The 13,978-nt window shown below is 32.7% G+C and overlaps 2 protein-coding genes across 3 annotated transcripts in view; both read left to right on the top strand.

The window, feature by feature from the left end:
• The first annotated feature begins 348 nt into the window (after positions 1-348).
• On the top strand, positions 349-3,240 carry LOC119833063. The gene is made up of 4 exons (XM_038356936.1): positions 349-522; positions 820-942; positions 2,249-2,412; positions 3,135-3,240. The coding sequence occupies exons 1-4, from the start codon at positions 349-351 to the stop codon at positions 3,238-3,240; spliced, it is 567 nt and encodes a 188-aa protein (XP_038212864.1).
• Positions 3,241-3,721: 481 nt separating this feature from the next.
• LOC119832916 overlaps positions 3,722-13,978 on the top strand; it is an 18,538-nt gene continuing 8,281 nt past the window's right edge. For both annotated transcript variants that reach the window (XM_038356741.1, XM_038356740.1), the window contains exons 1-5: positions 3,722-3,869; positions 8,598-8,631; positions 9,082-9,213; positions 9,502-9,549; positions 13,369-13,510. In XM_038356741.1, the coding sequence (XP_038212669.1) occupies positions 3,853-3,869; positions 8,598-8,631; positions 9,082-9,213; positions 9,502-9,549; positions 13,369-13,510 (373 nt within the window). In that variant the 5' untranslated portion in view covers positions 3,722-3,852. The remainder of the gene's footprint in view (positions 3,870-8,597; positions 8,632-9,081; positions 9,214-9,501; positions 9,550-13,368; positions 13,511-13,978) is intronic.

The following is a 13,978-nucleotide window of genomic DNA, read 5'->3' as shown; positions in this document are numbered from 1 at the left end:
TATTATTAGCTTATGAACCATTGCTTGTAAGACGTACGAAAGATCCATAGCGAAGGTAAAAAAATAAAATAAAATATGAAACCGTAGAAATTATAGACGAATAATTATGATGATGAATCCTTGGTGGACGTCCCTCTTTACTTATCACTTTGTAGGTATATATTTCACGGCCGGACTAATGTTCGTAGAAGCTTTGTTTTGTCGTAGTGCGTTTCGGTAGTTGGCACTCTAAGTAATGAATGGAAATGATTTTTGTATGAGATCGATTCAATTCTCGCTTTAGAGACACATCACACAGAAAAAGGCAAGCACACATCTCCTTAGCATCTTTTCAGTGTACGATCCGAGATGGAAAATGAAAGGTTCAACGTTGAGAAGGCTCGCTGCAGTAAGGACGAGTCCTGGAGGCGAAAGTGTGGTTGTCTTCGAACCAGCGAGAAGCTAAAGAGATTATTGGATAAGTTCCCAGCGCCGCCTCCGCCCTCACCAGATGAATCTGCCCCGATGACTTTAAATTCAAAAGTGAGTAAAATTTGTCATACATATTCATATGTATTAAGTGTATTTTTTAATTTTCAAACTCAAAATTGTAAAAGTAAGAATAAAGAGACATAAGTATACCTAATCCGATCGAACTAAGAACAGGAACGTCAATGACAAATCCTTCTTGCATATCAATGACAGTTTGTAAATTTCATTAATTCTTCAATTTCTTCATTTTATGTTTTTAAATAATATGCCGTTTTGTGAAATGTTCTCTACGGCGCCTTGTTTGATACTTAAGTAGGTAAAAGACAGTTCTTGCTATTTTTCTTACAGTTGCATAATGCGACCTGCATATCTGCATATTGCACACAAGTCCATAACAAAATGTTTTGCCATCCCGAAGCCGCTGCAAAGACAAAATTAAAGGACATTGAAAATGATGTACCATTGAAAAAGGTAAATTAGTATTGAATGCATAATGTATTCATTATATTAAAAATTATATGAAAAAGTCCTTGCTAGTTTAAATATTTCGGAGGTATTATCTTATGATTACACCCATATTTGTGCAGTGCACACATGCTTCCTATAAGATTTCAAAGCTCAGGCCGCTATCAACAAAATAGCACCACCATTTTGTCGAACGTTTTATTCCTTAAAATGCTGGCTTTTTGTATAGAGCCGTGTTGATGTGGAAAATGTGTGTAACTTGAAAAATACATATTTTTTTTGTTTCAAGCCCCCGACTTTTCTACTGAACTCTGAGGTCCTAACTACTGAGCCACCACTGCTTTTAGTAGCTATAGTTTGTTTTATTAAGTTCCACGACGCATATTACCTATTTTCTATGTCATTATTATTTTGCTGTAAAAATTTACCTAAATGAACTCACCACCTATCTATTTGATCGTGTAGGTATGTCAAAGGCACGGTCTTTATGTGGACATCGTGAATTCAGATAGGATCGGATTTAAAGTTATTCCATGATATACAGTGAATAACGCTCACGATAGTGAAATACCAAGGGTACAATAACTTACCGTCCCATAATGCAAATAAAGAGATTATAATTTAAAACATTATACATACATAGCGAAATAATATAATTTAGAAGATTTAACTTATGGTATTATTAAAGGAATTCCTATGGGAATAAGATTTCTCACCGCGGTAAGAAGTAACCCATATCACTCTCTAGCCTCCTAACCATATCCAGACACAAAAATTGCTCCTTGCTGACATCATAAAACTGTTCCGTTGCGACGTGAAAGATAGACAAACAAACAAACACTTTCATTGATAATACTAATGTGGGTTGCACAGCGTACATTATTTTGTTTCACAAATCTAAACAATGCTTGGTCTAAGGGTTATGATTATACGAGGTCTCACAAACGTCAGTCGGAAATAAAGCATAATGCTATTTGTATAATGCTAATTATTAAATCGTATACAGATTACAGGCGATTAGTATCTCTAGGTTAAGACCAAGTACAATATAATTAAACGAAATTAATTTGAAAATAAATGTTTAAGCTAATATTCATCATTATAATTTAACACTATCGACGTAAGTGCTTATAAATTATTAGTTCGTCGATGATTCAAACGTTACCCTATACTACAATTCTTATTTTAATATCTTCACATAATAAGTATTATAATTTATTCTTATTTATCCACCCCTGTGATATTAGGCATTTTATTACCTTAGAATTCGCATTAGCTGTGAATATCCCTAATTGTATTTTAATAAAAACAGGACATTAACAATGTCAAGTCTTGGCGAATACTTCGTGAAATGGTACAGCTCCTACAGTTCTCTGTGACGGCGACAGCTCTGGCTTTATACTACCTGGTCTACTGCTACATGCAGCTGATATACTATACGCTCTGGAGCGCTGTCTACTTCCATAATGCTGACGGGTTTGTTTTCTGAATACATTATTTATCACCGTTGTGTGTTAACGTATAGTCCTTTTATAGTGGTGAATAGTTTTAAACACACCAGCTGTGCCAATTATAGCCTATACGTTTCATTAATTCCCATCTAGAATTTTAACGTGAAAGCCAGACAACAGACAGACAGACATTTCAAAATCATTTCTTTTTAGTTTTTTTTTAATGTACACAAGTAAACTCTGCTACTGTTTTTTTTTTTACGTGAGTAGATATCTTCTTATTTGGATCGATACTGCACAAGTTAGGTATTATTATATCTTTTGACCCTTCTCACACAATGATGCGCTTTGATGGTTCACTTATTTATCCAATAACTCTAGATCAATGTGTGGGAGATAAGGGTGTGATAATGTGATACCATTCGAAAGAATATTGCTGATATAACCAAATCGAAAAGATAGATCGGATACCTAATATAACAAAGATTTGATTAGTTCTGTGTCTGAAACAGGTTGTGGTAGAGCTTACAGCGATTTAAAATTACGGTTCGGTAATTAATTCTTTAACCCGCATATAACCCTGACAAAAGTAATAATTAAAAAATATAATCTGCAGTGGTTTTAGGAGTTTCTTTCAATAACTCAAACACAGTAACATTAATTCTGTTTTACTGGCTTATAAAATGAGTTTATTTAAACGATTAATAAATTCATTAATGAGTTTATAGTTTGATTATTTACTTTCAGACCAATGAAGATAACAATAACAATAGTAACGATCACGTCAATGGTAATTGCTTTCAATTTAATATTGAAATTCGAAAAAATTATCGGCATAGGTTTGTTTCAATGAATCAAATACGAAGCGAAAATTGTGTAGTTCGCCATTCATTGATCTAAACTAGCCTGAATTAATCGATAACTGAATTGTTGAATATTATTTAATTGCCTTTGCGTTTGAAATAAAAATCGTAGTGAAATATAATAGCTTTTCTCATTTATAGTTTAGCTTGTATACATCAATTTCTGAAATTGTTATGTGACTGTATGGTTTAAAGTAAATATTGGAAATATTTTACAAAAATACAACAAAACCTAGTTTATTAAATTATTTCAATTGAGTTAAATTGATAAGCGATGTCCTAACTCTTGTATCATCAAAATCAGATAAATCATACAACAAAATAAATTAAAAAAAGCTCCACATTGACCATAACCTTAGAACAAGCTATAAATCTTGCTCGTATTATGAAACGAGCTTTGCAATGAGGTCTTATGGCACTGAAGCGAAAATATACGGAGAAGGTTCTAAGACAATCGGAGGCTGAGCCGCCGGCGGTCATCACTTCTGCACCAAGCGTTGGCCGAATCGTGCATACCGCGCAGTGTTGCCATAATAAATAAATATTAAAATAAAACATCGTGGTGTAGTGTAATGATAGTGCCTGCTAAGTGTTAGTGCAAAATGGTGCTAAATGCGAGGTAAGTAGAGTGGAGACAATTGCTTTTTGTTTGTGCATTTCGTTTTTAGGTGTTGATGATATCGTGGATCTGTAAACATTGAGACCGTTACGTATTTTGAAAAACTTTTTTTTTTCAGTGCGTTATTTAGTGCCAACGGTCGTTTAATCTAATTATTCAGTTATGCGGATAATTTGTAATATGTTATATATAACATTAAAATGTTTTTGATTTTAAGGAAACCTTCCTTTGTAACTCCTGTAGCTAATTGTTGTAATTCCATGCCTGTTACTGACTTTTTCTTGAAGAAATTTTGTATACGTTTTGTTTTTTTCCATTCCATCCCTTCAAAAATTGTTGGTGAAGAATTACAACAAGTAATATCAGTAAAATCTTCTTATATATAAAAATCAATTGCTGTTCGTTAGTCTCGCTAAAACTCGAGAATGGCTGGCCTGTTTTTTTTTTTATAATAATGGTTTTGCATTCTGAAAAGACCAGAGAAGGTTTAAAAGGTAAGAACAATACGGAGGCGGGCGAAGCCGCGGGCGGGAAGCTAGTCATAAATAAATATTTGTCATCATCATCATCTTACACCTTGTATGTCTGTTGCAAACGATTGTAGGGTCTATGAAGAGTAATTGATAAACTATTCTTAAATAAAAGTTAGCTCATTATAAATGAGCAATGGATGTTGAATTTGAAACATGTTTATTTAAAGATATAAAGAAAATATAATAAAATAATGCACTATAGTCACATAAAGCGGAGGTTTTAAAGATTTACGTATAAAATTATATTTGTACTAGTTCTGTGACCCCGCTACGCTTGAATGGGATAAACCACGGTGATTATTTGCCTTCAGCGATATCGAATATAAAATTTTAGTGGTAAATAAAAGATTGAGCGCGACCTTTCTTTGAGGTTTTGATGGTATCATATAATTCATGGTAAGCTTTCTGAAATGATTAGCGGCATACTTCATTTTTTTAGTGGAATTTACTTCGAGATTTTAATGCAATTACCTGATAATCCACATATAAAGTTATCTTTAATTCATAGATATATGAACGTGATATTCATTGATATTGAGGATTAAGTTTATTTCATTTAGTTTGTTGCAGTCATAGCCTCCGTTTAAGTATGACTAGCTAGACTTCAATTTTAACTTTACTCACTAGCTTGCCATCAAACTAATGAATTCGCACTAGTGATGTTATGTTATGTGAGACTTGTCATATATTTGCATATACATAGATTTTAATGACTAAAATACTATAATGAAAAACAATAGGGATTCTAATTTTCATTTTCGAACGTCTTGGTTTAATTGAATGGGCGCATTTGCTTCGTGTCTCAAGGTTAAAATTAATAAGTTATATAGCATTTCTAGCTTTCTACATTTTCACGTATTGGCGAATGCGAAAGGCGATGGTGATTATTGTACGTCGGTATGAGGTGTAAAACGTTTGATGTCATACGAAGCATGGCCCGTGCATGTCAGTGGTAACGGTTCGTTCCGCCGTCGACTGCAATTATAGACATTTAAGATTTTAGGTGATGGAGTGATGAAATAATGCTTTATACAGAAATGGTAATGTTTTTGAATGAAACCTTATACAGAAACATTTATAAGAATTACTTTCGCGTGTTTTTCAAGTGTGTAAAAGCGTTAGATAGTCACGTTTAAAAAGGGTTTGTGAAACAGTTCAATCAATATCGTTTATGTTTATTTAAAACTGAGTTAATTGAATTTAAATAAAACTTTGCGATAAAATGGTATACTTGCTGATTTTCTTATAAACACCTTTTGTGTGGTTATTCTCGATGTCAGCTAGAAGGGCTACTAAAATTGAGATTTACTAACACCACACCGCCTGCGAGGTCGGCGATGCTTAATATATTTAATAAAGCTATGCATATAAACGTGTAAAATGTACACAAAACTATGCATCAATACAAAAATATGCATCTCATTGGGTCTTTTAGTGTGAAAGAGTGTATAACAGATTCATAAAAGTATATTTAGTACAAATATTATATAAACAATCTAAACAATTTGCACAAAAAATTCACTAAATAAATTAATTCGTACAAAACATTTAGTGCCTTACCTTATAGAAGCAGTTATATGAAATGTTATAAATGTAAGTAATTGTAATTATTATCGACGCCCTTGTAAAATACTTGTGTTATGGAAGGAAGCGTATATGAGGTCGTCGAAATTTAATATATTTTAGGAAACAACCAGAGGTCAATAGTGTTTTGTCTGATGTTAATTGAGGGAAATGAACAAAAAAAATGCAATATGAAATGTTTACTAATTTCGGCACGTATCTATTACGTCTTTAGGAATGGAGAACTATCGGAATGTAAGAATTGCTGTTGAGAAAAAAAAATGTATCGTTTCATTTAAAAAAACACGCAGGATTTTATTTTCATTACCAGCATATGAGTGGTAGTATGATATAATAATATTTTTGTTAGCAATTTCTTGATTTCCACCCGGCTTGGAAAAAGAGTTTTATAAGATAGTATTATCTTATCTATGGTTTTGGTATGCTACCTTATATTCTTAAAAAAATTAGTAGCAAGAAGTAACAGAATCAATTATATTAATATGTTGATTTTATTAGACATTAACACAGCACAATAAAATGTCAAAGAAAAGCAAAGAACATCATAGATAAATATCTACGGAATATGAGAATATCAATTCGTTTTCGCATGCCACGTAATTTTTAGTACTTTTCTTAAAATTATGGTCTTAAACAATATCTCGGGAGACTAACGGGCACAATTCGATCACGATGTAAACTATTATAACTGGGGTTACGGTTTCAGAGCGTTTCGTTTGATGCGATTAATTGACTATGAACGAACCGGAATCGTTGGTCAGAGTTTAATAAAACGCGCATAATTAACAATTTTCTGATATTTGTCAAGTACGCCTTTGTTCTACAGATAATTAGTAATTGCCGTTTGTGTATTTTCTAATTGATAGATTACTTTGAAATGATTTTATCCAATTTGCAGTATCTCTTTTGTTGATGTGGTTAGATCCAATCTAGTGGCCAAGATCGACGTTATCACATATTAACCTTTCTTAAATTAAGGTGTATTTACGATTTCCATAAAGCGTGTTTTAGCAATTGGATTTTTGAACCACAGCTTCAATTAAAAAAGGTCTTTTTTCACATATGTCCTTGTTATACCCAGCTGTTCTCTGTGGCTCCGCCCGGGTAGTGGGTTATTTTTGAAGTTTTGGTATACAGTATTCTTATCCAAACGGAGACCAATCCAATGAACCAAAGAACTTCAGTTATCTTCAGCCTTTCATAAAGAATTACGTCGGGACGACACAATATCGTTACGATTTTCTGTAAGCCGTCTCCCGACAATTTATCGGATTTCCTATCATTAAGGACACGCAGGTTACGCTCGGACGCCCATAAGGGGTCGACGACTGCGCTGGGAACATCTCACACTAAACGATTGTCACTACGCTTTATGCAATCGTGCATAAAACTTAATGATAATCGGACATTAAGCCTGCAGGTAGCTATGGGGCTGCGCGTGACGGAACTACACTTTGGGAGTTTCATATCGTTATTAGTGACTGAAAAGAGCTAATAATGTAATTTATAATTAAATATATTTATAATTAAAGTTATTTATAATTAACGTTATTTAATTTAGATCATATGTGTACATTTACCTATGGAATGTAAGTCTGTAAACAATATAAAGAAAAAGTGAATAGATAAAACGTGGAAAATTAATTTTTTATTTATTTATTTGGAGTACACACAAACAATTTTACGCCTCGCGCTTTGACCGGCATTTTTTTTGGAGTGCCCAACGTTAAAAATATTTTAAGATCAACTTTGTCTAATTACAACTCGAAAATGCAATACTTCAAACACATGTGGTGAATCAATTTAACCCAAAAAAAAATCAAATGACAATGTCAGTTCATGAGCCACTATTCAAGGACATATCATACCTGAGAGAAACGTGGGTTATGTAGGCGAATGTAAGGAGACTATAATTTTTTTGAGCCACTGCCAATTTCCTTTTTTTGATTTGATCTTATCACACTTGAAAAATTAATATTTCTTTGTATTTTAATTTTATTGTAATGCGGCTCTTAAAGCCTGACAGAGATACATACATACATAATGTATAAATTACGCACATTAAATCTTAATGCTCTAGAAGATTTTTCAATGAAAATCCATCCATGATCCCATAATTTCGCATCGCATAAACTCTGATTGAACGAACAACGAAATCACCACGCGCGGCACAAAAGGTCATTGTAGTGTTACTAATTAATTTCAGCTTACACTGACTCGTTTCAATAATCTGCGGTTTGTTCCCGTTACAATAGCTCCAATGATCCGAATACTCATTAACTCTGTAGTGAATTTATACAATCGAATTATTTTCAGCTACCGATAAACCAATTTCATAGTAATGCAGGTAATTGAAGTTATTCATTCCCGAAGTCATTCTCTCCCCTGTCATTTGACCTGCCATTATGAATATTGTAATAATGCCCCGTAATGCCCGTGTCACGAATCTGCAGATTTTGCCACTTTATACTTAGTTATATTACTTTTTTTCGTAAGCAAATTGTTTTACAGATCACGATTTCTTCAATGCGATTTTGTTCGGTATCTTGTAAGAAAATGTAATAACAAATTACGTTCATAGGACATTTAATAATCTTAGATTCTTTTTCAGATTGATATTTTTATGCAGCCTCCTTATGTATAATGTAAGTATAATATTTTCTTGTTTTATTTTTGACTGTAATTATATGGGATATATTTTGTGTAATTATAATAAAAATAGTCTCACATATACATATGCTATGTAGATATCTACCAGTGTATAGAAGACGTGTATCTTTAGGGATACTTGAACATGAAGTTAAATAGTTACTTTCACCCGCGGATCCACCCGCATTTTACCTCACATTGTTCCCGTTCCCGTGTGATTTCTATATTTTTCCTTTGATGAAATCTGGTACAGGGATTGGTAATAGAAACGCGAAGAAGAGATATACTGACAACGAGATAGAGTTACTTTCGCAATTAGAATATAAGTAGGTATTATTAATTATAACAAAAGTTCTATAATATAATAAATTTATGGAACATCAATTATTTTATAAGTATTTTGGTACGTTATTCTAAGACACATAATTAACATTTGATTATTTTAGTATGCAGCCTCTGCAATATCACAGACTCAAGATTCAGTGGAATCCTCAGAGCTGTCAACAGATAGTTTGCCTTCGTCTGAACTACACGAAGGCTCTGGTGACGAACCGCCGGGGCCAATTTTACGAACAAAGGTAATTTAGTTTCTTTAAATATACGTAACATTTATGCGTACGCCATAGACGTATACCTCCCTCTTAAATCTAATGTACTTTTCATAATTGTGTAATTTTATAAAACAATATTTCATAAAATTACAACTTTATTTTGATTTATATGGACTGGTTTCAGTTAAATTCTTAAATTTGCGTACCATATTCTCATTTTGATATTTCATTTTATCATTACAAATAACTTTAGCGAAAGAAATGGAAAATAAGAATGTTAATGAATAATATTTAAGTATACAATTTTTATTACAGAACGAAACAAGAGATGCACTGAAATCCGATGGAAGTGAGCAGGATCCAGTGAGTATTTTTATTATGTGTTTTAATTATATGATATCAGTAGAATTATCAAACAACACCGTAGTTATAAGATTTTTCAAGAGGCTAGCGAGGCATAGGCGCGTTTTTATAGTGTGCGTTGAAATCGTGGAAAGAAAATTCATCTTTTTGTAAAGTTTTGCCAACATACTATGGAGCGGTCTTAATCTTCGTATAAGTAATCTTATTGGCGGTTACGTAAATTTTTATAAAATAAAAGAAGATATATTATGTACAAAAGATTACAAGGACCAAGCAAATATAGAAAAGTAACCTGACAGGTATTGAGATAGCATTATTATTAACACTTGTGTAATTTTACAATTGTGATTATCTGGTATTCCCTTTCCTATTTTAATATTTACTTAATTATTTAGAAAAGTCACCAATTATTTACACCAGTGTAATCAAATTCGTTTAAATTAAGTGTATGACAAATTCTTCAACTTATTTTTTTTGTATATTGAAAACTAGCTGCGCTCCGCGGTTTCACCAGCGTATGTCCGTATCCCGTAAGAATATCGGGATAAAAATTGCTTATATGTTATTCCAGTTGTCCAACTGTCTACGTACCAAATTTCATATCAATTGGTTCAGTAGTTTTTGCGTGAAAGAGTAACAAACACACACACACACATCCTTACAAACTTTCGCATTTTTTATATTAGTAGGATATCAAGTAATGATCAATAAAATTGATGACCACTTCGGATATTATCTTTATTTTTATATTAAAAACACACCTACTTGTGTATAAAATGAGATACAATATTTGCTCTATTTTTCTATACGGTTTACGTTATTCATACAAGCGCAAAATGGTAACGGTTTCATTTCACTTTCAATCCGCATACATAATTCGACCTTGTATAGAGAGAGACTCTGTTATCAGCCTGCATAGAACAATAAGGTTATACTCGCTATAAGATAACCCATCATCAGACTTGTAATATACAATTTCCTCTGCAGTACCCTTTTCATATTGTTATTTAATTTAATGACAGTCACGGAGCGTTAGAAATATTGCTTGATTGTAATTTTATGTTTTTTGTTTAAACTAAATATTTGGTGGAACAAAAAATGTCATATAATGTATATTTGACACGGCGAGGTCTTAAGTTCACAACTAAAGACACTTCAAGTTTGAAAATAATTATTTTTACTATAACTTTTATAGTTATAGAACTATTATATCATCTGTGATTTCTGTCATTTTTGCAGTGGCATGTTAAACAGTGTGTAAAGCAAGTTATTTACACTGTAATCGCAAGTTAAAAGATTTTTTTTTTTACTAATCATTACTCATAGAAGTGCGGTATCATTGAGGTGACTTACTTATCTACCAACTCGTGTTTTACAGTTTTTGGAAGATTTACAATTAAATAAAAAAAATGCATTTCTTTTTTCACCGTTGAAATAGCTTGCTAGATGTATAGATCATTGATAATTAAAAATAAATATTGCAACAGTATTAATAAAATTAGTGATTTATTGATAACATTTATATGCGTTTTCAACAATAAATAAGCTTTTAACTTTCAAAATTATGACGAATTACTAAATGCATTTTAAAGCTTATCGGGATATCTTTTATACGTCTTATTTACCAGTGTTGCTAGTATAGTACTAGTACCAAAAAGTGGGTACTTATGAATACTTATACTACTATTAGATTATTTCTCACATTTTCCTCTAGTTCTATTTCCATACAACCTTTATTTATGCGTGAGTGAAGATGAGTTACGTATATACTCCACAATCTCGTTTATGTGTTCTATTAAACTTCAATGGGAGGCCACCGGTAGTAGCTTATGCAACATGAAGATACAATAACACCATACATTTTAATTATGTATCTTATCTTTTGATGAGCAATTATAATTTGTAATGTATTTTTAACAATTATTACAGGGATAAAGTTGTGAAACGACTTTAGGCTCTGTATTTTACTTAAAAAACAAGGTTTTAGGTGCTAATGTTGCATCGATTTAAGGAACATAAATTTTTATTTTTTCAAATACAGACGACGACTTGGCAATATTCAATTATTGTAATATTATATTCTTTTTATTGTAATTTTAAAATGGAAAATTATAAAACAATTATTATAATGACATAGTTTTTAGCCCAATTTAGACTGGGACGTAAGAAACGGCGATATTAAAGTATATTTTTATTGTAAAATGAACGGTACAGTAATTCTATTTTAATTAAATTATGGTATACGGATCAACGCATTGTACTGCGTTCGGGTTATCTTACCCACACTCTCCTTAGTCGGTCGCTAAGCCTAAACATTGAATTAGTACGATGTTGTCACCGTGAGAATTGTTAGCAGGTATTATAGTGAGTGCACAAGATATGCATCTTTGACCCGGCGCCGTCGGCGTGTGATAAAGTAGCTGTATCTCGACTCACATTGCACGCAAACCATGAACGGCGCTCGCATTGTCTGCCCTACATATATTCTCTTCCCATAAAATTGTGATTTGAACGAAATAGATTAAAATTATCGAGTGCACTTCCTGCGTTCCACTTGACAACACTCGTAGCTTTGTTGGGCGCGCAATCGGAATGCAATCGACGTTTACCTGCGGTGTAAATAATGCTAATTGTGAACTATTATTTCATCTGTTGATGAAAGACGTGCTCCTGGCGGGGAATTAGTCATAGTTTTTGTTTAGTTTATTTTTTATAAAATTGCTGTTTATTTTTATGAATTTTGTTTATCATTCATTGTATGAGCACATAGTATTACTTATTACATAGTTTTTGTAAGGAAGAAAAAATTATTACCGGTTCAAAAACGTTATGATCAAGTTTGTTTTGTTTTATAATGTAGCACAGTTGTTACCAATTTGTACTAATGCATCCAATGCATTATATATTGTAATGTAAGTGACTGGTTAAATAGTAAATTATAGATTTTAAATTGCCGTTAAATTGACATGCTCACCCGGGCCACCGTCTAATTCGCACGTAGGTCTACAGAGTTTTTACTTTTATTATTTAATTTGTCAGAGCATAGAATCGACAAGGTAAAGGCCAGCCAATTGCTGGTCTGTTGGCCCAATTGTTATAATGCGTGCAGAGAGCGGCGTGCGAACCGCCCTGGCACACTTACGGCGTAGCACAGTCATCTATCTACAGCTACTTTTTTGTGCAAAACTCTTAGGGGATCGTGACTGTGAAATGGTGCATTACCGTCGGTAATGCGATAGTTTGTTTTGAATTTTTTAACGTACTGATAATGGATGCAATTTCAGTTCGCTCTATATTCTTTATTGCTTTTAAATTATCGATTCTCGTTTTACTTTCGACGTCGTAGTGGGTCAATGTTGTTCAGTTAATTTGTAGAGCGGTTGTGTTGGATTATACGTACAATTATCGGAGGTAGTCAAAAGTCGTCGCAGGAAGGAGGTGGTTAGCCTGAAGACTTTATCTCAGGGCTATCGGTGTTCCGCAACCGTGTTGCATGTTCGCGGTGCCCGGGAAATGTGGAAAACTACTTATTGTTTCATGTTTATTTTAATCGACAGTATATTAAATTTGCGATATAAACGGGGTTTTAAGTAAAGTATTCACCATAATCTTTCTTCAATTAATTCATCACGTCATTTATCTCACATTCGTTTTTTCATTGATTTTTATTTTAGGAAAAAGTTTAAGAATTGTCTTGTACAAAGTTCCAAAACAGGTATTGACCTCGTTTATATCTTGATTTGTTTAAATGATCGAATCTTAACATCAAATCATACTCATACACTAATTAATTTTCTAATATACTTGTTAATTTGAAAGGTGGTATTCCTATCGGATAAGAACAATTACATCCCGGTGAGCATAAAGCCGCGGTCGCCGGCGGCAGAGGCGGCGTGGCGGGAGCCGCCCGCGTGGGAGCGAGAGTATAGACGCCACAGGACCAATGGAAGTCGGGTGCAATGTGAGATTTTCTCTTATGTGATGTTTTTTTGTTATGAGAATAATGATAATTTACGTAATGAGATTTATCCAAGACACGATTTTTTTTCAATTTTTTCTACAATAATTTTAATTACTTATTGAAGTATCCCTTTTTTATTTTTACTACTTAAGGTTTAGGAACTAAATAATAAATTTTTAATCTTTAAAATAACACTGCACATTAATTTCGTAAATATTAAGTAACATTTCTGATAGCATTTTGGACGTACATATCTTTAAAATCATCACAATTATTATATTTTGCATACATACGTAACTAATGCAAGCATTCATGTGATGAAGCTGTAAGCGGCGGATTTCCCATTTAAGCCACCGTATTGTTGCGAAACCGGAAAAATAACGATGTTATCGATATCTACAAGGCGTTTGCCGCCTTCTAGCTGTGTTCTGTAGGCAATAGTGCTGCTAAATAATTTCAGTTATATAT

This window comes from Zerene cesonia, chromosome 16 (assembly GCF_012273895.1).
Source record: "Zerene cesonia ecotype Mississippi chromosome 16, Zerene_cesonia_1.1, whole genome shotgun sequence".
NCBI lineage: Eukaryota > Metazoa > Arthropoda > Insecta > Lepidoptera > Pieridae > Zerene > Zerene cesonia.
This window is presented reverse-complemented; position numbering and strand designations above follow the sequence as displayed.